Below are 24,786 nucleotides of genomic sequence, written 5' to 3'. Positions count from 1 at the left end.
AAGAATAATAACTAAATAATTTGTTATTATGAATACTAATAGGTCTGGATCTTAATAGGTTAAATTGTCTCAGCCTTGCTTGAATATTTTCAAACAATTCTTACCTCACATTTGTCCACAACAGGGTGTTGGACACAAGTGGAGCTGTTCCCTGTGGAGAAGGATTTCTGAGCTTCACTGTCACCGGTACCTTCTTCTGTGGAGTGGGGTTGTGACTGATTGCCATGGTGATTGTTGATACGGTAGTTTCTATTGGTAGGGTTCCTGGGTGGCTGACTCAACTCTCTCCTGAGCGCACGATTCTCTTCTTCCACCTCTCGAACCCGCAGTTCCAGCGCCTGGCGCTCACCAGCGCCACCTACCAGCGTGGAGGACTGAGTCTCCAGTGGAGAAAGAGGCAGCGGCTTCACTAAGGAGAGGAAATAGACGGCCTTTATAAACACCTAAGGACTGCAGAAAAATACATTCATGAAAAAAAAACAGCTTATGGTCTAACACTAGTTCTAAGATTGGTCAGAGGTGATGTTCATCAATATTTCCTATAATAAAATGGTGAGTTAGCAAAACCTGATGTAGCTGGCCAGTGATATCCAATTAGCAGGCAGGACAGCATGATAATGCACTGCATGCCTTGAGGGACATGAATGTTATTCAATCAGTTCCATGGCTACTGAAAGGAAAAGCTATACTGATCAAAGTGGTAAACTGAGGGAAATGCAATTTCCCATCAGCACTTGAAATGTGTGTGCACTCTCTTGCAAGAATAAGAAAGGGGAGAAAAAGACAGAAAAAAACAGCAGCTCATAAGCTCCTACATCTCTGGGTAACTATGTAACCAGGAATGGGTACATCACCCTGTCAAAGAAATTCAACCAACCCAAAAAAATGTATACTGCTGCTAGAATCAACTGGAGCCTGAGTGACAACATCTAACGCAAGGTCACAACACTGCTCAGGTTAGCACTAACCTATCAAAGGCATCATAATTAACTGGCAGAAATGAAATAGGTATTTTAGAGCAGGGTAAGTACTAAGAATGTTCATAGCTATTACTTTCCATATCAGGAGCTGATAATTGCTAAAGATGGATAAAATGCAAACATCTTTTTAAAATGGGAAAAACAAGTGTTAATCTACCAAGCAGTAAGGTGTAGCTGGTGGTTATAAAGCCCATAGTGCTCTCATATTCAGGGATGCTGAAACACCTCTGCTCCGTTCTAGGTTGTGCTTTATTTGCAGAGGGGATTACTGAACTGTGTCACTGAACTGGCACAAGCCTTGTTTGGCAGAGGCATTTTAGCCTTGGCTCTGGCATCTGCTTGGCAACATTTGCACCTCAACCTATCTTACTTATGCCAAGGTCGTTTCATTGTTCCCATTAAAATCTCGAGATTAATTTGCCATGGGATTATGAGATGAAATTCATTTGAGGAGAAATGTAGCTTCTGCTGAATAGAGCCATAGGAAACCAGCCACAAAATACTATTTTACTGCAGTAAATGTTTACATTTGAAGAAATGGCACATTTTCTTAGTTTTCCTTGGCTTGATGCAGAGATAATGCTGTTTTATGACAAAATAAACCTACACTGAAGCAGGGCTGTATCTGACAGGAATGGTTCTTTACAAGTTTAGAAGACAGCCTTTCCAAATGGGTATATGCAAGAATTAAACTCTAACTTGGGAGGTTCATGGTGCCCTAGTATCCAATGGCATATGAAGCAAATTACATCTATTCTGAGGTTGTAAACAAGCCCTGCATGAAAAAGCCTTCCTCTGGTCTGCTGAGCCACAGCTCAACATGCAGAGCCGAGATTTTTGGGCTGAGTAGCATTTGACTCATGCCTCACTGGCTGTTGTGATGTTGCCTCTCATAAATACCACACTATATTCAGACAGGTTCCTCTTCTATAACATCAGGAAAATTCAGCCATTTCTCTTCATGGGAGTCACTCAGGTGCTTGGTCAATCCTTTGCTATTTAAGATCAGACTACTGCAACTCTCTCCTGGCATGTGTGCTCCTCTGTGCCATCCGACCCCTACAACTCATCCAGAATGATGCTGTATGCCTTATTTTTAACCTCCTGTTCTTCCACGTCTTGCTCTCCAATGTTACCCCCTTGCTATGTTGTCTTCACTGGCTCCCTGTAGCAATTCAACCTGACTTGAAACACCATCCACTATTCCCTCAAGACACACAAAACATGCATCAACTCTTCTGTCCTGGTACCTTGGTGATGGAATGAACTTCCTCGGACTGTCGCCAAACGAAGACTGAAGAGTCATCACTTCGTGTCACTGAGCACTTAAACATGCACTTAAAAAAACTTCTTCTTTCCCATTTTAGTCAGGGCTTTAGTCTGATGGTATTCTTGACACTAACCTATCTATGCTCGCACAAGGATATGTTTCGATAGAGACTGCAAAGCACTTTTGTAAGAAGCTCTGGACATAGGTGGCTATCACATACTGTAAACGGAAAATGTAAATGCATTTGCCCAATGGCCAATGGCCACTGCTGCTCCATAAGACTTTTGCACAAAACATTCGCTTCCCACTTCTGCATATGAACTCATACTAACCCTAAGATTCACAGCCTCCCATATGGAATCTGAAAAGTTCCATTACTTTCATCTTCCACTAGAAGCAAAGATATTTCCACAAAGTAAGGTAAAAGCTGCTTCAACAGCTCTGTCATTTCTGTGTCACTGTCACGATAGTTAGCCCTAAAATGTTCAAGAACATTATAAGCTTAGCTTGCCATGATTCTAATCAGAACATATGAAATATATGTACACTTTAAGACAGCTGAAAGACTTCCTACCCCCTTCTTTTGACATGAGAATTTTAAAATTATTTTCATACAGTACAAACACATTCAAGGACAAATATGTGTCCATTTCTTTTTGTTTACCTTTTCTTCTACCAAGAGTCTATAAATGTCACTTTGCACTTGGCAACATCACAACTAAACAGCAGGCAGACTACAGGCACTTTCTGAGTGGCACAAACACATCCAACTGAAATATCCTGTTCCATTAACTCAGGAGTTTCAAGTGAATACCAACTGCAGCAGCTGGGGGAGCGGAGATGAGGTGGGAAACCGGTCACCAGGGGGACATTTTCTGTTCTGCCCTAGAGAGATATCTGCATCTTTGTGTTGCAAGGTAATGAGGGAGTTCTCGCTCTAGAGTACAACAAGGCACCCAGAAATACTGTAATTCAAAAACATGGCCCAGCAGATATCACATGCACCACTGACACAATTTGGATCCTTCCCCGTTCCTGATTCACAGTACTGTCAGATTACAGTACTTCATGATATGGAAAGGAGCACATTAGCAACTTTCAATTGGAGACAGCTAAATAGGGTGAAACTAAAGCAGGCACAAGCTGCAATCTGTTTAAAAGAAGACACCACAAAAAAAGAAAAGAAAAAATATAGAATCTTAATGAGCTCCAAAAACTAAACCAGTATGGCAGGGTTGTTCATCATATAATATTCACTGTTTTTCCCCTTAATTTCTACTCAAGAGCACCTGTCCAGCTTCAAAAGCAAAGCTAAATTCCTCAGGGTTTCATATGAAGATGAGAGAGCTTTTTGCCTTAGTAATATTTAATGAGGGCTACCTTAGGGTGTGTTTGCAAGTGAGGAAAGCAGTCAATGTGCAATGTGTAAGGAGCTAGAGCAGCGAGGGGTGCAAGGGCATTAATGAGTTCAGTGGCAGAGCCAAGCGGAAGCCATTAACATAAGTTCCTACTGCAGTGCATTTGTGCATTCAGACACATTAAAGCATCCAAGGCCCTCTGCTGTCAGTCCTGCATGCCCGCTCAATCATTCCAGCTTCTTCACATACTCCCTACTCTATGTTACAAGCAGCCCCCCCCCCCCCCCCCACCCCATAACAAAATCCAAATTGACTCATCTGATAGGGCATTGCCATGGAAACAGCTAAACTAGAGTGTTTTCTCAAATGGGTGCTATTAAGGAAGGGGAGATTCTGCCTTGATTTGCCTCTGGCCAGTGCACTAAATATTCATGAGGAAAATGCAAATGATATATGAAAAACCCTGTGTCACAGGCGTAGAACGAGCAGGAAAAAAGTAGGAAGCAAACATGAGGTTTCAACTGAAGAGTTTAATGAAACAAATGCAAACAAAATCAAACATAAAAGTGCACTAACTGGAACAAAAGTAAGCCAACGTAACATACCATGACCAGTAACCGGTCACAAAATAAAGGCCTCTTAAAGAAAAGACCATAATAACAAAAATAACACACAAGTGGTATGGCAAAACACATACCACCTGAGTGAGGCATAGCACTAAATGAAAACAGAGAGAACATGTAAAACAATACAATAATATAAACAAAAAGTCACATGCAATGCCACCACTGTCTAACAGAGGCTACTAACGGTGGGCCCCATCACATCCCAGTTGTCATTGCCATCTATTTTAACTATGCTTTGCAGCAGGCAGACCAAAAAGTTCTTGATATGTCTAATCGAGATCCTAGTATTTCTCTATATGCCAGACAGTATATCTGCCCCATTGATAAAACAATTTGAGAAAGTCTTGAAACCCTCCTCATATTTATGTTAGCTCATTCAAGTGAAAAAAACAAATAAAAATATGCCAAGGGATAGTTAAAATGCAAGTCTTTATATTCATAAGACTTAACCTTAAGAGTTATCCAAATGGCTGAGCTAACAGTAAGATTGGACAGTAAGTGCTCCTTTCAAGGACCTAATTTAATCCAACCTTCTCTCGTTATCAGGTAAATATCCCCTCGATATATTCCTGCATTATGGAGAATGACAGCCAATTTGCTTAGTGTGAGGGACAAAGCAGGTGCCAGTAGTAGTGTGCAGAACTGTTTTCTTTGTATAAGCACCTAATATGATTCTCATTTGACCTGTTGCACTTCTGTTCATGAATAGTGTGATGTTGGGGCAATACAGTGTAGAAAAGGAAAACCCAAAACAAATCTAGAAAATACTGGTGTATCACAGCTACTTGTGGAGTGAACATGACTTCCTCTGACTTGTAAACCATTTCATAATCCTGAAAATGCAAAAATAAAATAAAATAAATAAAAATATGCAAAAGCCTGAAAAAAAAAAAAGAAAAGGGTTTTTAAATAAAGCTGACCCTCCTCTTTTACAGTAAGAAAATTGCAAATACCAAGGACTGTGTTGTGGTGAAGGAGAACACTACATTTATCTTACTTGACACCTATTAACTTTGTAAAGCTGGAGTTAAGAGTCCTTGAGAGTGTATTTACACTTCAGTGAGCAAGGGGAACATCTCTAGTCTTTTTCCATTTTCATAAATCGCAGAGTAGCACAGCAATAATCAGAGATATCAGCTGGATACACGACTCTAAGCGGTGCTGCCAGAATCACAAATGCGCTCATATGAAAATCCTGATCAAAATCATTTTCCAGATCTTGGTTTTCACTGTGGTTCTGCTGATTATATTTTCCACATTTAAGCCCAAAATTCTAAATATGAATAATGATTAAATTTTCAGATGGTTCACCAAGCTTCACTAGAAATGACAGACGATGACTTCCCTGCACTTTATCTTAAGTTTAATCAGTTCTAATCATCACCTTGGGTAGAGGGCAGTGGAGACCCTTTTCGTAACTTAGCCATTTTGTAAGAACCAGGAACTGATAAGTAAGTAGCATAAATATTGGAATAAAGCAACTTCTTTCTTAACAATAATGTAGAAACTATTACTTTAGAAAAACAAGCTACTACTTGTTCATAATCATGTAAATTTCATAAATACAAAGATGTAAATAAGGTCAATTTCATAAATATAAAGACGTTACATGGGTTGCTGGAAAGATCCTGGTCTGTGTTGTGACGAGCAAGGCAGGATGCAAGCACTAGTCAAGGTTAAGATACCAAAGCTGTTTAACAAAAAAAAAAAAAAAAAAAAGATGTTAAACAAGGCAACTCAAAATGATGAAGACAAAGTCAATTAAACACAAACATCAATCACATATGATCATTCACAGATGTACTTCCAAACACAAGAAACAACCAGCAATGAAAGAAAGGAGAATATATAAACACACTAATGACTAGGGAAACCAGACACAGGTGAGGATGTTAAACAAGGGGGCTTAGCAACAAGGACACATGGCGACACGTGTCATACGTGTTATTCACATATGTGAAGGAGCACACTAAAACTAACACACTTAGTTAAGGTTAATTTTGTTTTAAAAATAATATACTTTCACTTCTTTTCTCTCTTTTTTTTAAATAAGCAACGTTTTCATACAAATTTATCTTTTAACCCTGTGATATGTTGTGATTAAGTTGGTCAACTTGGAATCAGCTTCATTGTTCATCTGAAATATGCACATGTCCAGTGGTCCAGACGTAGTAGCTTTTTTGCTGCTATAAGCATTGTGATTTGTCAAGCAATTTCTAAAATTTGTAGTTCTGACAGAAAAGAGCCATTTTTATCTGCCTTCTTAGGATTCCATGCAGACTGCATATCAGGTACAGAGGGGTCAAAATCAACCCATGAGTATACTAAGCTGCGATCTCGCTTTGTTTGGTATTCGCAATTCACCATTTTCCAGAGCACACCTTGCTCTGACGTCATTTATCAACAGATATCATTGGTATGTTTTGACTGGATGCATGAATGGATAAGAATTTTTTTTACATTACCAGGGGTTTAAATATTCAAATGAACTGAGTTTGGCATCAGGTACGTTGTTAACACATTGCAACTCCCACTCCAACTTGAACTGGTCCATTTGGGCAATCATTATTCTCGAACCCTTGTGACGTGTACTCACACTGCTGCAATACAGCAACACTGAGCCAGTCATGTATCCCTTTTCTGGCAAATCAAACCACTCTTCTTCTATAAACTCAGTTACTCTCGCCAGTTCACTCCTGTTCACCCACGTTAAACTATCAGTTCAAACAATTTTTTGTTTTTTGCTATGATGACACACACAGTTTTAGCAGTCTTGCTGGAGTTTAGCATTATTTCAATGTTAAAAATGCAAGTGTCAAGACACTTGTCTCTGAAAACTAAAGAAGAAATGTATGTCTGACTCTTTTGTTAGGTTTCTCTTACAATAAACTAGTTTGTGTTAACATTACAATCTTGTCCAGTATGGTTGGCTAACTTGCTAGCAAGTCAAGTAGTTCATCTGTTTAAAAAAATATGAAAAGCCTAAAATTACATATACCGAGACACACAAAACCTATTTTCACCACTTGGAAAGGTGAAAATATAACCTTAATAGCAAACGCCCTTTACCTGCTAGCAAACATCCTAATAAAATTAGCTTTGTAAGCTCTCTACAAAATAGTAATTTAAATATTAGCATTCTATATGAGTTTACATTCTAATGCATTTTAATGTAGTGATCTAATTATGTTGCTTGGTGACTTTATCCTCAGTTTTCACAGCTAACAGACCAAACACTGTTTAGAGGCATGGCCTCCATAAGTAACTTTAGCTCAAATAAACAAACACTATACACAGTCCTCTAGAGCTGTTGTTGCACCATTTAATTCTCTCTAAGCAAATGCATTTAGTTCTTTTCTTTTCTTCAAATCCTGCTGGTGTGGGTTCATGCCAGTTTCCTGCACACAAGCTGCTTGAGAGCCAGCAAACCTCTCATACACCCCCCCCCCCCCCCCCCCCCCCGCCCCAACATAAGGTGCTTTGCATTAAAAAAAGATTTTAGGATATAAACAGTATAGGAAAAAGTGATATGGTTGGACCTACATTTCATATATCTGGTGCTACTAGGGCTACAGGATTCAATTGCCAATTAGTGTTTCTGAATGTCCAGATATTAAACATTTTGAATAATTAAACTGTTCAGGCCAGCACTACATTTAACCTAATATTTTTATACCTTTTAATGTCAGAATACGAAAACATTCACAACAGCATTGCAAACTGAAGTAAAAGATGGGTTAAGATTCTGAAGATGAGGCCATTGCACAGAACACTATTTAAGGCTTTCAAGTGCACTGAACCAATAGCAGAGGTATAATAAATAATTCACACAACTAATAATTTGACAGGAGGCAAATTTATTTTTCGGACACACTCATTAATACCTTCTGGACTAAATCTTCTTGAGGAAGTAATCAATTTCAGACAGGGTACAGTGACTCAGTTCAGCAGAGTGGAAAAATAAACAATCTAAATGAGTCTGGGATGTACTTCAGTGTATTTTTTTTAAATTAAGAGGTGATACATTATCACTTTCTTTAGGATTCAAAAGATTTAGGAAAGGTTTGTTTACTCATAAACCTTGGTGAAGCAACTTTAGCTCTTCAGCTGAGGTTAGAAGTGGGCCATTCAGATTCAGAAAGTAAACATTTTGTTCCACCTGCCTAGATATGCTAACTAGCTCGAGCCAGCAGTCAACAATTAATCAGTGAATTCAGCCAGGTGATACAAAATCACAGCAAGACCTTTACATTTTCAGCTTGACCTTACACACCTCTGAATGAGACAACTCATCTTTTTAATTGTTTTTTGTTTGGATTTCATTTTTTGTCATTATTAAGCTGAAAACCAAAATTATATGATGAAGCTTATGTGTATTTTTTTTCCTCCACAGCTCATGTGAAGGGCTTCAGTAATATTAAGTGAAAACTACCTGTGAAGTTGGCAGCAGACAGGTAGAGCCAGGTGAGGGCTGGGACAAAGAGCAGGGCGAGGGAGGCAGCCAGGAACTTCCTGCGCCCACGACACATTCCCAGCATTCTCTTGGGCGGGAGAGGTGAAGTTCAGGAGGCTGAGTGACCTCTGTGTAGGAAGCAGCTGTTCACCAGCAGATGCATGGCACTGTCTGGAGGGGAAAAGAGAGTTATTGAAGGCACAGCTCCATAATAAAAGCTTGACTGTCAAAGCAGAACATCCTGGTAAACATCTTGGGCTGAAAAGGACCACTGATGTGCTAAGAAAAATCAAGGTATAAAGTTTCAGTTCATTAATTTAATAGTCTTCAAATACTAATATCACTCAATTCACTTACTTATATCACTCTTCAGTTCTTTTTTGAAGTTTCTAACAGAGATTACTTTTCTTTCAAGAGCTAAAGTTTCAATATGGCTTACTTTTTTGATTCTACTATTCCCTATTGTTAAATTCAACACTGTCCATCAACTTATAAAGAAAAGCACAGTGCTTCTTTTAGTAACTTTAGTCAGAAAGGAGACAAGTTGTTTAAAGTCAAGGATTTTTTCTGATTTGTTTTTTGTTTGTTGTTTTGTAGGTTGCTCAGCTTACAATACTCCTTTCTCTACTAGAGAGTGCCTCAATTATTACGTAGACAAAAGAAGAGAGAACTTAGAAATGAGAAAATATTTGTGAATTTACAAGGTTATTCCACCAGAATTTTGTGTTTCAATGGCAATAAGTATTGCCATTTACTGTCACAGTAAAATATTCTGAACAGTCATCTCTTTCAATGCAGTGTGGGTTTAACAGGAGGTGAAAGTGACTTATAAACACTATTCATCTAAGGTAAGATGAAGGGTGACTGAAGCCATCATCATAAAGATGAAAGTATAAATAGGGTAATATAGGAAGTGAATTATTGTGTTTTGAGGAAGGAGGAAGAATACAAGAGAGTAGACATACAGGGAAACAAGGGCAAAATAAGGGGAACACAATTTATTTGATTTACTGAATTTTTCAGTGCTATATTATTATAATAGTTTATTTGTGAATTGCTGTACTTACATGTACCAATAAAATGATGGTCATGGGTAAAAGGTTCACTATCATAGTTGATTAAAACACACACACACACACACACACACACACACACCCTTATCAGCAATTAATTACACAAGAATATATCCTTCCATCCATATAACAGTCGTTGGAGGACAATAGAGGCTTCTACAATATGCATACTTTTTCATGGAGCTAGCACTGGTGATAAGAACAAGCTCACCCTGCCTATTACCATTACAAAGACGAGCAGAGGAGCCAGAGGGAAAGGCTGAGAAGTGAAGAATGTGCCCTCCGAGTCCCGTGTGGCAGACCTCTCCTCTCTGGCCACGTTTTACAGCAGGAGCCAATTGTGCTAACACATGCGAGCACCAAAATATTCAGCGGGCCTAAAATGAAACCCTGCTCAGCCGAAGACCACTTGAACAAGGGTTGCAGGACTGAGATCGACACTTTCCAAGAGGAAAGGTTTTTTTTGTTTTTTTTTTTACTCAAGTCCATAATCTTTTTTATACTGTATGCTGTCAGGACCTGGGAAGGCTATGATAAACTGCATATAAAACTGCATATTTACATCTACCTAAAACCACTGTAATTGAACTATCAGCATAATCCAAACCCTTTTGTATGTTTTGTAATTTTGATCATATTTACAAATTACTGTAAGTCATACTGTCACCTAAACCACAGTGGCAAGGCTGTGTATTATTAGTTAAAGCTACAGATTGAAAGAAAAAAAAATCTATGTTCCACAAATTTCTACTTACTCTAAATGTAGTCAATCAGCAAAGACACTTCCTCTAGTTTCACACTGTAGTCGTGTGTTTAAAATAACTGGCAAGTATTAGAAGCTATTTCACCCAAAAACTTTTCTGTAAATACACGCACAAATCTTCACATAATTGCCTTATACTGCATTCAGTTTTTAAGCATGCAGACTTGACAATGTGGTTTAAGATACTGTGTGAATAAAATGAACAAAATCACGCCATGGAATTGCTGGGAGTTTTGTTTGTTCCTTGTTTTTGCTTTGCTCTGAATGTAAACTTGTACTGAGAAGCTGGACATTGTGCAGGTGACAATATAGTTCCACTTCAACCTTTTTAAAATACATACTACCTAGGCTATTGCAGAAATCCATTTATTTAAAAATGCTATTACATAAATTGACCTTGTCATTTGAAAGTAGTAGGCCTAAATGATGTTTTGGGTATGTATGCATGAATGGTTTTAGGTTAAATAGTTTCCAATAGAGACATTGGCTACATAGCTCCAGTGCAAATCTAAAAAAAGCAAATCTAAAAAAAAATCAAACAAGCTGGGCTTGAAGAACTACATTTGAGGTAAGTGGAAATTGTGTGTGTGTGTGTGTGTGTGTGTGTGTGTGTGTGTGTGTGTGTGTGTGTGTGTGTGTATATGTATATATATATATATATATATATATATATATATATATATATATATATATATATATATATATATATATATTATTTTTAATTTTACTTTTTTTTTGCTGAAGCATTCCTTTATAAAAAATAGGTATGTTAATAAAACAGATATGAAAACATATGCATATGAAACAGCACTGAAAGACTGTCTCTATTAAAAGTAAGTAGATTTTTGGTTAATTTTCTTTTAGAAATTAAAGAATAATACCTAGAATTTCTCATTTCAGGTTTGATCTGTATTTAGATGTTTTTGTCTTTTTGTCAATGGAGAGCAGTAGTGGTTTTAGCTTGTATGTGAATTTTTATTAATATGTTTTGAAAGATAAATAATATTAAAACTATACAAATTCTAGTATATAAATACGGATTAAAAAGAGAATCCAAATATTATATTATTACCCTATTGCTAAGAAACAATTTCCCGCTCCTTTCACCCTCCCTTGGAAATCCATTGGGGAGTCCTGAGGTCAACCTGGCAATACTTCACAGGAAGACATGAAATTGTATAAATGCAGAGGTTAAACATGTTAAATACAAACAGATATAGAAAATAATTAATAACCAACTAAATGCAGAGGTTAAACATTTTAAATACAAACAGATATAGAAAATAATTAATAACAAACTCTGAGTGATGAGCAAGGCATGAACAAAGGCGGAGTTATAACGCAAACAAAAGCACATGTAGGGACTGACATGAAACCAAACATAACTGGAGAATGTGACAAAGACTGCATATTCTGACAAGGCTAAGTGGCCTACACATTGGCATGATGATATCGTGCAAATATCACCATTCAAATTTTTTTGTGTGTGGGCACCACGTGCTAACCTGTCCTGCTGACCATGTTGCTCATACCTAAATCTGCCACAGATGTAGAGGATTCAGTTAAAATGCCACAGTTTAGGCCTAGTGTTGAGATGTATGTATGTAGACTGTAAGTGACAAATGAGTATTATTAAGGTTGTTTGCTGTTGTTCCAGATGCCCTGCTGGAGTTGGATTTTGCCTTATGCTTTAAATGTTTAGAAGGTGTTTTTTCGAGTTATACTACTGTAAAGCTTTTATTATTAAGTGTTTTTCTCACGTATTAGCAGTCAAAAACGGAAAGTTCATTTTTTATATACATTATTTTTTATGTACATTAACATTAATGCTATTCTTTTTTTGGTTATTATTATATTATTATTATATTGTTATCATTAATAATTCGAATAATAATGGTTATTATTATATTTATGGCCAACATTATTGGTTGGATAGGACTAAAAGCTGCAACAGTGTGAAATGTAACTCACACAAAAGGTTAGCTCCATTAGAGATTTGTAGCTTTTATTCCAATTGTATCATTTACTAGTTCATGAGTTAACAGAGTGTCACAGTTTGATCACACTAGTGCATAATTCATTTTTGTCCCGGGCTGCTCCTCTTTCCACTGGTCACGTGGGTTTGCATGCCAGTGAGTTTCACTCAAAAATGTAAATTAAATGCTTGCCAAGTACCTGACTTGTACATTGATTGACTGCATATTTCTAGTTTCTCTGATTTGCTACATGTTCGTTTTACCTTTATACAATCTCTTACCACTAACTTCTACTATGTTGAAGTGTTTCTTTCACATTGTGGTTCATTTGCAAAGGAAAGTTTCATAAATAAAATACACAGAAACACAACATCTGCACACTATTTCAAGAAAAATCATTCTGAATTCATGAATCATCATAGAACATGAAAGACGTTGAATTCCATTTCAAATATGCATGATCAACAATCCTCTTAACTCACACTCTGTGACAGCCATCAAACTGATGCCCTATTGCCATAGCAACAAAGTCACAGACCAGTTTCTAAATGTCAGTGTAAACTCTAACAGCTCTCTAAAATGAAACAGCAACAGTGTAAGTGAAAAACTATGATCACCAGGTGTGCTCTGGGCTACTCTACTTTTCTTCATAAAACACATGCATCTAACAGGCTACCTCAACATGTCACAAATATTTGTGCTTAACATTCACCAAACAAACAAATTTAGATAATAATCAATGTCTCTTGTGAAGAAAGCAACTAAACATAGGCAATGAGAGACCACCACATGTTACTCCTCTGTGCTCAGTTAGCCTAACTCACAATTTAAAAGAATAAGAAATAAAATCTTATTTAATACAGCAATAGTGGGCTATTGTGTCAAATGACACATTTTAAAGGTATAGGATTTTAAAGCACTTTTCATTATTAGAGACAATCAACATTATTAATGCACACCTAATAAACGTCCTTAAAATATTGTATGTGTAGCCTTCAGTGAAACCTCCATGACATTCTTAATGTTCCAGCAATAAACAGAATAATTAAAAATTTTTAAGTCAAAGGAGGGGAAAAACTAACAGTTACTGACTGCTGTATTTTTCTCTTTCACTGGAAATATTTATAGCCATCGAATTGCTAGCCTGCTTATGTGCTTAGTTTTTGCTGGAGAAGCCTCTCAGCGGTCAAGGTTCAGTCAATGTTTAGATGGAACTAGTCTTAGTCCCAAAACCTACAGTCAAACATCCCACAGCGATTGCTGTTTCATGATTGCAAACTGATAAAATCGACCAGTTGTACAGGGAAATCAATAAATCATTGTACTTGTACACCACTTGATGCACGTGTACAAATTTCTGTACGTACCTGCACTAGGTTACAGCTTGGCATTTTTTATCGCGCCTGACAATTACTGAAACAACTGAAGGATTAATAGACATTAGCTAATCGATTGCAGCTAGATTTCTTATATTGCATTAAATTCACAATTTTACATAATAAGTTTAAAATGCACACATGTTGCTTGTGTAACTAAAGTGACCTACATTCTTAGAACAGCCTAAATATAGTAGCTAGAGAATGAGTGCTTCGCTTAACGAATGTATTAGCTAGCTAAGGAGCTAGCTAGCTGGCTAGCTCTAGCAATCTGAAGTAACGGATGTTTTTCGTCTGGCTAGCTATTGTTAAGTGGGCAGGATAGCTAGCTAAGCAAACTTGCACTCACCAGGTTGAAATTGAAGAGTGAACAGGTGACGACCTGACGATCTTGGACCAAGTTACAGATCCTGGTGACACGAATGAAATGTCTCCAACCAGAAGCCAAAAAATCCGTTTAATTTCCGAAATACTGCGTATTATGTTTCCATTACGTGATGTCTACGGTGTAGCACACCAAATATACGCAATACGGCCGGCCGATAATCTAACCTGGGTAGGTTGGCTAGCTCGGTTAGCTGCTGGCGCGTCCAAATAGCAAACTATCAAGCTAGCTAGCGGTTAGCTAATTAATTTTCATTTGTTAGCATGTAGTAACGCTTTCTGACGATAATAACGCTCCTCACACAACATGGTTCTTCTAGTCATATGAGATGGAAGGGAAACAGGACAATTTCTAGAGTTTGTGGATACGCCGTTAAACTGTCAAATGCCATCATACTCTATTCTCTGGTCTGCTGGTTGTGCATAGAACTCGCGTGCACTTGTGTACGCTCTACAAAGACTACAGTATTTTCGAGTTTAACATAAAATAAAATTACAGTTCCCGTAAATATCGTTACCCCACGTCCCTTAAACGGGTTCGTACATTGTAGTTATATAAAAATCAAGGATTCCCCCAGTCAGTTACTTCCAATGCAGTGATTTTACGTCGTACTTCCAAGGCGGCCCCCACAAATTCTTCCTAGCCTACTCCGGTCCTGACAACCGCGAGCCGTCCAATCGCCGAGCGTATTCCTCAGCTCCCTCCTTACCCTGCAAAGCTGTTTTCACCAAGACCTGGAAGGACTCGGATCGGGTTCAATACAGAGAGCGTTTGTTTCAATTATGGATCGATTTCTTCTTGTAGGCGAAACCTGGAATGGACAGTAAACCTTTTTACCTCCACGGAAATAAAAATGTTCCCCAAAAAACTCCTTTCTGAGTGTTATATTTAAAATGTAAATGAGACACCTTTGTCTATGTACAGGTTTTGCGTAAACGAATAATTAGTAAGTAGTCAAACCATTTTCACAGGTACAGGTGTAAAGTAGGTCTGAGCAGACAAAGTAAGGTGCTAGCAACATTGAGCTCATGGCTTTAAATCCCATGAAGCACATCTACTGCGATACTGAAAAATATGTAAGTTGCTCTGGATAAATAGCATCTGTAAAATGTTTCGGAGTTAAATCTGATAGACCTGGATGAAATAATTTAATCACAGCATAATATACTGTGTCAAATGTGTAGTACAGAATTGACTTTGAAATCACTTTGAAGTGTCATCTCTTACACTGCCGACACACCAGTCGCGCCACTGCTGCACAACTGGTGGCTGCTTGGCACGTCGTCTTCTCATCCAACTCCTCCGCTACGTAGCACTGTGTTCTTCACCATAGCGTCTTCACGCCGAGTACAGGTTTGGACTTCTCTCCCTCAGTAGTGGCCATTCGGAGGCTAGCTGGTGCCGCAAGTTACCAGCATGCTTATCCACTTTTTTGAAAGCGTGTGCATCTCCTAAAGCAGCCCTCTGCCCATACCTCCACCAGCACCTGCCCAGTACATTGCTGGAGGGCTTTGGTCAACGCGTTGTGTTGTTCCAGCAGTAGAACAACTATCAGCCACAGTGTTTTCTCCTCCAGCATCAAACCCAGGTGTATCATCTGTACTGTCCAGTCAATAATGCTGGGTGACCATTTCTAGCTGTGCAGAGTATGCTTCCCAGACATCTTCGGTATCAATTAGGTGGACCCCTCCAGTTGGTGCAGGCGTAGCTTTCAGTAACCCCTTCCCCCAGGCTACTTTGCAGCCTACCTTCAAGTTCACAGATGCATCACTTACTTCAAGCTCACCAGTGACACCTCACATCTGACACCAATGTAGTGACAGCTCAAAGAAGGAAGAGTCAGAGGACATTACGACTCCAGTGAATACTATATTAGTGACAGCAGAGCAAACGCAGCCACAAAAGTGGAACAAGGAAGGACTGCTCAGTGGAGAAAATGAGGAGGGTATCTAAATGACATGCACTACACAAAGATAGTACACATTTCTATATACTAATAAACTAGAAGAAGATGCAACAACTATACTAACATGCACACACAAATCAACCATTTAACAATAAACATTCAATTTAAACTAAATAAGTCTGTGGAGAGGCACACAGCATCATGGGAGTCCTTGCTATGCTCCTCTCTGCTCTTCTACCTGGCCCACACCACATTGTTTATTCTTGATAGAACCTGATTATCCACTTAAGGCTATTTGGACAAGCTATGCAATGCACATGGTGTTCACAGATTGGTGGAGAGATTGGTGTCATATATTACCGATGTGTTGAAAAATTAAATCAGTGCCTCTTTTTGGTGTTACTGACAATTTGGTGCATTTTTTGCTGATGAACATCTTGTCATTGGGAATTGGGTAATAAATTGATGGCCTGGCTTATGAAGCCTTTGTCAGAATGAATTTATTCAAGCTGAAATCCATCAAGGGAGCTTGTTACCTAATGATATATATTAGAATGGATAATTTTGTTAAGTTCAATTGGAGGGAAGCACAAAGAGGATACAGGGCAAATGAACAGGAAATTTTTATTTTTACACAGTTTTGAACAAAGGTTTGTTCTTCTTTTGTTGTTATGAACAGAATCACATTACAAAAACTTTGGAAAGGGTTTTTGAAAAGGAATCATAAAGTCAGGCTTGTGGTTGTTGCCACATTTCTTGAAGTCTCTGGCAGGAATCGACAAAATAGAGTCAGTTTAATAACAGATCAAGGTAAATGCACATAGTGAACATTTTAGTATGCATATTATTCAAAAATCTCTGTTGCTGCAAAGCTGAAAGTTTTCCTGCCAGCAGCAAATCATGATTGGAACTTCAAAGGCCTCACTAGAAACAGGATCTTACAAATCCTTTTCAAATCCTGGCCACAATCCCAATGTCATCAGACCACTGTTATAAAGGGCGCTAATGTTTGGTTATAAAAATGTTATAACAATCGGCTGCCTATTTAACTTATGGTGCAAGCAGATTGGCTGGAGCACTCAGATGCTCAGCTCGTTTGAGCTCCTTAGTGGCAGTGTCCTCAGTGCCATGAGACCCAGCAGCAGTGTGTGACATCTTGTCAGTCACTGAGCTCTAACAGAGAGGGGCAGCTCAGGGACTTTGTACAGTCATCCAGGCCCCCAGCTATGCAACCAAGCTGAAAACCCAGAGTGACATGGAGGGACAGTGGGAGCACTGCAATATGGTTCAACTGCAAATTCAAAGGCTCATTATTCAAAACTTAACAAAACTTTGACTCTTGTTTTCATCTTACATGACTCATGTTTTTGTGACCTAATTTGTTTCCCACAGGGAAACATCACATGATCAGTGGATTTTGGCAAAACATCTGAATCTGCAGTGCAGATAAAAGATAACAGGCACTGACAAAATAAGCTTTAAGAAATAACATATGAGGTCTCTACACAGTTTTCACAGTTGTCTACATAAGGTCTGCTTATAAGTCTATTGAATGTATTTTAAAAATTCATTTAAAGACATAATTAAGTCTGCATTTAAAGAAGTCTTTTATATTTTCATTTAATCATTTTCTGTATAATGTCTTTTAAGGTCATTACTAATGAACTTTTCCATAAACCATGTAAAATATTAGGTAACTCACTAAAGGTTCAGTGGAAATATCACATGAAGGCACAGTAAAATTCCCAGCAATGCATTAACACCTACATTATAGAATTACATTTTACATTGTTCATTTGCATTCTGCTGAACTTGTATAAACACTGCTGGTGTTAATTCTATACTGGGTATTTTGCAATACAACACTGGCTATGGATTACTGAGGCAAACCACAAAGGTGTTAGTTAAATGCTGTAATATTTCACATTTCTGGTTATTTGGTAGCTGTAAGGCTAGCATGCTTCTGTTGTAATTCTGTGTGCTGATATCTTTCCACTTTCATAAATCTACCACACTCTACCTCATGAAGAAACAAAAACATACACACTCATCAGTCATGTTTTGCTGCCCTTTGCTGCCTTACATCATGAGATCTGTAACATCTGTCCAGAGGAATCTGATGGACTCCATTTGTTTTAGACCAGTGTGAAATACAAAGCAGCCCCAGTGTACAGGGAACAGCCTTCAGAGGTGTCTGCTGTGAGAGTCCCCTTTGGGATCTACCAGAAATGCTTCCTCTTCAGAGCGTGCCAGTGCCTCAGTGGGGTTCCTCTGGAGTGGGACACAACAGGAGTTATTGTGCTCAGCTCCTGAAGAGAACGCATCCTGCCAAAGTATATATGCCTTCTGAATTTCCCAAGGTCTTTTTTCTTGCTTTGTTTTTATCTCCATCAAAATAAATATTATAACTCTGTGTGCTGCCCATGCTATTGATCTGTCATGGATTTCCCTACAGCTTCACACACTATCAATATGCATATATTTTATTTCTTCACTTGAGGGAATGCATATGCCTAAAATTATTCACAGGTTAACACAGTAATTCATAGTAATGGAGACAGTTTTCTAAATGTGTAAGTAATTCTACTATTTTCAAAAATTCAAGCACCCAGAAATGTTTATACAAAGATTATATTTACCCCAAAGAGACATCTAAAATGACAACATGCTGATTTCAGTTCTAGGATTTTATGATACCAACCACAAAAAAATAATTACTCAGGATATAATTTGGCTCATCAGTTTTCTACACTTCAATACACAGTTAGTAGACTAGGAATGTCTATTCTTTTTAAATGATGCATATATTTCAAAGGGTGTCAATGCTAGTGCTGAGTTATTACCTGGCCTGCAGAGTTAGCTTCCAGCACTATATCAGTCACTAAAAGTGACCTTGTGTTTATTAAATACAGTTAAATGAAGATCAGGATCAGGTATTGAATTTATATATGACACTCAAATACATAAGCAGAAATGAGATAAAGTGTGCACAAGACTAAATATCCTAAAAATCAGGTTTATTTTTCACTAGCTAAGAAAACACTGACAGCGTACACAATATAGTCCCTGATTCCCAGGTCATGAAAACAGCTTTGTTTTGGTAATGAAATCTTTCTTAGGACAAGGCCCATGTTATTCCACATTGCTCATGGTACCCTGTGATTCTCTACTGTGGTCCAGGATTAATTTTAAATCCAAATTTTCACATTTAATCCCAAAACAGTCCAGTCCATTGAGATGTGGTACAGAACATGAAATATGTTTACAGGCACAAAAAATACAAAGAGAATTCAAAGGTTTATAATACTGATTTTTTTTTTTTAAAGTTCATGTTAACGTTGTTTTTCAAGAAAAATAACAAGCATATGCAGTATGTCATGTGGTTGTGCCATGTTTCTCAATGCTGTTGTTTAAGCGCATGCCTCAACCATAACATGTAGGACATAGTGCATCCTTTAGTGTGTCACATAGAAATTTCATAATTTGGAAGCAATATAAACCTTTAATCAGCAAGCGTTTACACTTTATGTGATAAAGTCATATATGTTCAAATTTTAGACCTCATACACTTTACTGTAAGAAAAACATGATTTCCAGTTGTTTTTGTGCTTTTCAGCACTTGGTATGTTGCTCCAAAATGGGGTATAATATGCACTTTGATTTACTTAAAACCCCTTTGTGTTTTTAAGGTTGAACAGGCAGACTCAATACCCAACTCCCTGCTCTCATCTTCACGGCCTGCTGCTGTCGCTATGATAACAGCTTTCATTTAGATAGAAGGACATCTGGGAACTAGATTACCATAAGCAGTGAAGGCAGCAGAATATATTGGCTCTTATTGCTGTGTCTATAGTTGATGTAGACCCTTACTGCTTGACCAACTATTGATGAGGTATCATTGGAACTGCATGAGGTTACCACCAACTGTGGAGTCTTTAAATAGGAATGCATTGTCATAGGAAAAGGACATAAGAAGGGAAAGGAAGAGAGTGAAAGAAAGAAAGATGTATTTCTGTGTGAATATTTAAATAACATCTTTTCAAACATATGCACGCAAGGTTCGCTTAAGTATTTTCTATGAGCATGATACAAGGATAATTTGAAAGTCATCAAAGAGATTACTATAATAGATACCACAGATGTTTAACCATCTGGTTTTATTTAGCCATATCGTCATAATAAACAACCTGCAAACATTCTAATACAATATTTTTGCATGAGCTTCTTGTAATAGGTTTCATTTTAATCACACTGTTGACATTGTACAAAGGCCCACTTTTACATTAGGTAACCAGACTTATTTCAAGGCTAATGAAAGCAAAATCATTCACATTAACAGTTATATTTCAGCCATCCAGTTGTGAGAGGTAACTGCATTATTAACTCACCAATTCAACAGCCATCTGTTTCTGTAACAGGTCTTCCTGTCCTTTACCTAAACATAAAAAGGAGCCAGAATTCACGCAAGTCTACAGTGAGTGACATGTTTATATCATGTGTCAGAGTCCAAAGGTAAAACAATAGGTCACAAAATGCTGCCCATATAAGTGAGCATTCTCTCTACCCTGGTCATCACCCACCCACCACACTTTCTGAAGCCTGAAATATGGTTGTTTGGAATAGAAATGAAATTTCTTACGTTAAAAAGCAAGTGAAGAAAAAAATCCTGAGCTTGTTACAAAGCCAAGATGGCCATTTCACTCTTACTTCTACTATTGCACTGCTTGAAAATCCCTGGGCTCAGGTTTCTATATAAATATTTATATTAATCACTTAAACAGAGCTTATTCAGACAGTTCAGGATTAGCCGAATTCAGGTCCAGAGGACTTAACTCCTACGGTACTCCTGTTACTTACTGTAAACAAAATTCTAGTTGAAAAATTCTTTAGTACCTGAGAGGAATTAATCATTATTCTGATATAGATGCATGACTTTCTTTTCTCGATCTCAGACTTTCACTGCTAGTTTCTAAGCATCTCTATATTATAATAAATCAATTTGGTATCTTTATAGTCACTTCAATAAATGCACACCATTCCTGAATTGCTTTTATATGGCCTGTGCTGTACAGCGAAGGGAGTGCCGTTTAATGTAATGTTTTACCTCCTCATTCTGAAACTGTGGACATAGTTTAGTTAATGTCATAAATCAGGTATGACTTCTTTACATATTTTCCAGGCAACCAAAAAAAAAATGGGTTTGAGCCCAATAAGGTTAAACCTAGGAAGTGTGCAAGAAAAGTTAAGGAATGGGCTTATGGATTTACAAAGAGAAATAAATTCTGCAAATGAGCAGAACCTTTTATACCATTCATTGTGATGTCACTGTTTTCAACAGTTCAATTGTCAAAGCTAATGGCTTCCCCCAAGGCTGAAGAATCTGCAGCAGCCAAACTTACAATGAAAATGATTCAATACAAAAAAGCAATTATTATGCAAATGCATCAGTCAATCAGCACATCACAGTGGGAATCATCTAGCTGGATAACTTTGGTGAATTTCCCTGTGCAGTGCCTGCCAATTATTGTGTGAAAGCAATATGCCTAAAATGAGACTAATGCAACACTAACAATTATATTAATATCTTTAGGTACAATCCCTTACAATTTGTCTCCAGCTTTTGTATTGCATTTTACTAAACTCCTTTAATTGCCGACATACCATAGCTCATTAGAAACAGGAGGCTTTTACTTTGTAATTACTATGATTACTTCAAATGTGTTCAAAGTTATTATTTTGGCTTTAAAGTCAGTAGCACTCATATATAAATAGTTTGCAGTGTTCATAGCAAATGTTTTGAATTTGCCGTTTTCACATCAGCATCTTAGACTAAACATTGTTCATTTGCCTGAGAGGTGGATTGTTACTGTGACTTTCATACAACAGTTAACCTTGTACTCAAGTTACCAGTTACCTACCCTGAAATTCTTAGATGGCTCCTATTTTAAAATCATGTATTCCTTTGAAATAAACTATTCACTCCTGCAGTAAACATTGTGAAACTTGGCCATCTTTAAGGGAGATTTAGCACTCTGTCCTCAGAATGCCCCTTTCTTCAGAGAGAGTATACTCTAAATTAGCAAAAGCAACATGACAGTCATGTCACAAAGTATTCACCTCCTCAGCTTGAGTCTTGCACTCATAACTTATCAACAACCCAGGACACTATTCATATAAATTGACATTGTGAACAGATCTTTCCTGTCTACTATAAGTGGTCCCTATCGGCACAGATTATTTAATACACAACTTCCTATAGTCCTTCTAATCAATAGTACGTGAGTGAGAAAAGACAGAAATACAGACCCCTTGAGAATAATTGAAACCTTGCCAAAGGTAAGCAAAAAAGGTCTATGAAAAATGTTCTTCTGGTTTATGTTTAATCCTACACTGGCAATATGTGATATCTACATTTTTTTTGTTAAGCAAAAGAAAAAAAAAAATACTTGTGAACTCCCCCACTTGTGAGGGTCCCTCACTTTATCATGACCTTGGGACTTTTTAACGGGTGTTGCCTCATCTGAGCAGTGCCAACTTACAAAGTTCAAGTAAAATTTTGTGAACTTCAGGTGCTTGTATTTGTAATTTTTCCATGGCTGAAAAATAGGTGTAAAATTAATTGGGGTCCTCTTTCAGTGAAGTTCATCACAACTCTGTTGTTCTAGACATTTCACTCATTTTAACATTTCACTCATATTTTCAGTGTTGGAATAAACTAATAAATACAAAGTAAACTTTTCATAATCTTTACTGTGGGTACTAGTAATTGTAGCGGGCACTGTATAGATTTATACTTTAGAAAATACTCCCTGAGAAGATATAGAATTTATAAAACATTTCATTTATATACTTTCTTAATAAAACAACAAACTGAGTGGCCTGGACCGAAAACCCCTATCACTTGTAGTATTGCTTTCAAGCTAATACTCCTCTGAAAACACCATCAAATCAGACAATTTACATACTGCAGAGAGCAAAAACACATAAAGGTCAATGAGGCCTTATTGCTTAAGTGTTGCCTATTATGGTTTCAGAAGCATGTTCGATTTTTTCTGCCAAAATACTAAGGCTGCCAAGCTTTGGATTTGCATGACAGTGATTCAGTAACCGCCGGACTCTTCACAAGATGAAAAGGGGCAATGAGATGCTTTAACCTTACTTATCACTTTTCACATCCTTTTTACTCATCAGAGTGACTGCAGTTGTTTTGATCCAGTGGAATAAAGTGCGATTTGGGTAATCCATATTTCATCCTGACAGCATGCAGTGCTTCCACATGCGAGGCAGACATAAAACAAATGCACATGTACAACCAACAAGCACAAAAATGTACATACCTGCTTACATATTACTTGTATCTACTATTCTTGGCTCAGCAACCACTCCTGCATTAGCTGTGAAATTTGATTAGTAATGCACATTTGCTTCCATATAGAGCTCTCTGGTTAATGGAGTAGTAAAACCTTCTTAAACTCTGACTCAAGACCTTCATGTAACGGTCCGAGTGCTGATGGGTGTGGAGCAGGACGCACAGACTCCCTCTACACTGAAAGACGTTTATTAACACTGAATGTATACAACTACGGTGGCACTCACACACAACATTAACGATGGACATGACTACACATTAAGTGGGCACAGGCTACAGCAACATTAACAGACATCAGTAAACAATGACCAACAATGATGCACACACAGCAGGGGTTGATATACAGACGGACACAAAACACTAAACCCCGTGCAGGTGTGCGCTATTACGAAGGGTGTGGTTACAAACGATACATGTGAATCCCCCTGCATGCGGCGGGCAATACCACATGACTCATGGGGGGAGGCACATTCTGTAACACTTTAAATGACTGATATAGTGGTACTCACGCCTGTATATGTCATGATTCTCATCCTCCGGTATCATGGTCCCTGTGGGCACTAGCACCACATGTTTCATTGTTTTGGTGTTTCATTGGGGTTTTTTTTGTTTTTTTTGCCTTTTATTTCTAGTTATGCATCTTCCAGTTTATTAGTTCCTTTACGAGGGTCTATATAACCCTCGTCCCTTGCTCTGTGTTGCTTATTTTTATACATATTCTTGTATTTATGCTCAAGGTTTTTACATAGGTCTCATGTCCATTCTCTTGCTATGCTCCATTTTAGTTAAGTTTAAATTTTTTTTTTGTTTTCCCATTTTGTATGCATTTATTGTTTTATTAAAATCCCTTCCTGAACATGTATCCTTCCACCTTGTCTACATCTCTGTGTGACAGCATAAGTATTTATATTCTTGGTTTTGGTTAATAATAATAATCCCCAAACCTTCAATTACCTCTTTACAATTTTATACACATTATTAAAACCAAACCTTGTTTATTATATACCTTCACTGTTTGTAGTATGCTTTACATGTTTGTAGCCCCTCAGACAGGATTCTATCTTAATGTATCCTTAAGCTCAGGCCTGGTTTACTAGCATAATTTCTTCCATGGACACAACTAAGCACTGCTGTAATTCACTCTAGACAAGAGTGCATGCTAAATGTACATCACTCTAGACAAGAGTGCATGCTAAATGTACATCACTCTAGACAAGAGTGCATGCTAAATGTACATCACTCTAGACAAGA

General features: G+C 37.7%; 1 protein-coding gene across 7 annotated transcripts in view; it reads right to left on the bottom strand.

Annotated features, from left to right (window-relative positions):
* Positions 1-14,936, bottom strand: part of LOC113573532 (xylosyl- and glucuronyltransferase LARGE1) — a 53,436-nt gene extending 38,500 nt beyond the window's left edge. The window contains exons 1-5 of one of the 7 annotated variants that reach the window (XM_081722642.1): positions 14,428-14,936; positions 14,225-14,285; positions 11,596-11,677; positions 8,667-8,858; positions 105-409 (exon numbers count right to left, since the gene is read on the bottom strand). In XM_081722642.1, the coding sequence (XP_081578768.1) occupies positions 105-409; positions 8,667-8,772 (411 nt within the window). In that variant the 5' untranslated portion in view covers positions 8,773-8,858; positions 11,596-11,677; positions 14,225-14,285; positions 14,428-14,936. Of the gene's footprint in view, positions 1-104; positions 410-8,666; positions 8,859-11,595; positions 11,678-14,224 lie in introns of all 7 variants that reach the window. The other 6 variants (XM_081722644.1, XM_027003846.3, XM_027003847.3 and 3 more) reach the window with 6 other exon arrangements.
* Between the last annotated feature and the right edge of the window lie 9,850 nt (positions 14,937-24,786).

The sequence above is a fragment of the Electrophorus electricus genome, chromosome 11 (assembly GCF_041902795.1).
Source record: "Electrophorus electricus isolate QZ-2024a chromosome 11, ASM4190279v1, whole genome shotgun sequence".
In the NCBI taxonomy this organism is placed as follows: domain Eukaryota; kingdom Metazoa; phylum Chordata; class Actinopteri; order Gymnotiformes; family Gymnotidae; genus Electrophorus; species Electrophorus electricus.
This window is presented reverse-complemented; position numbering and strand designations above follow the sequence as displayed.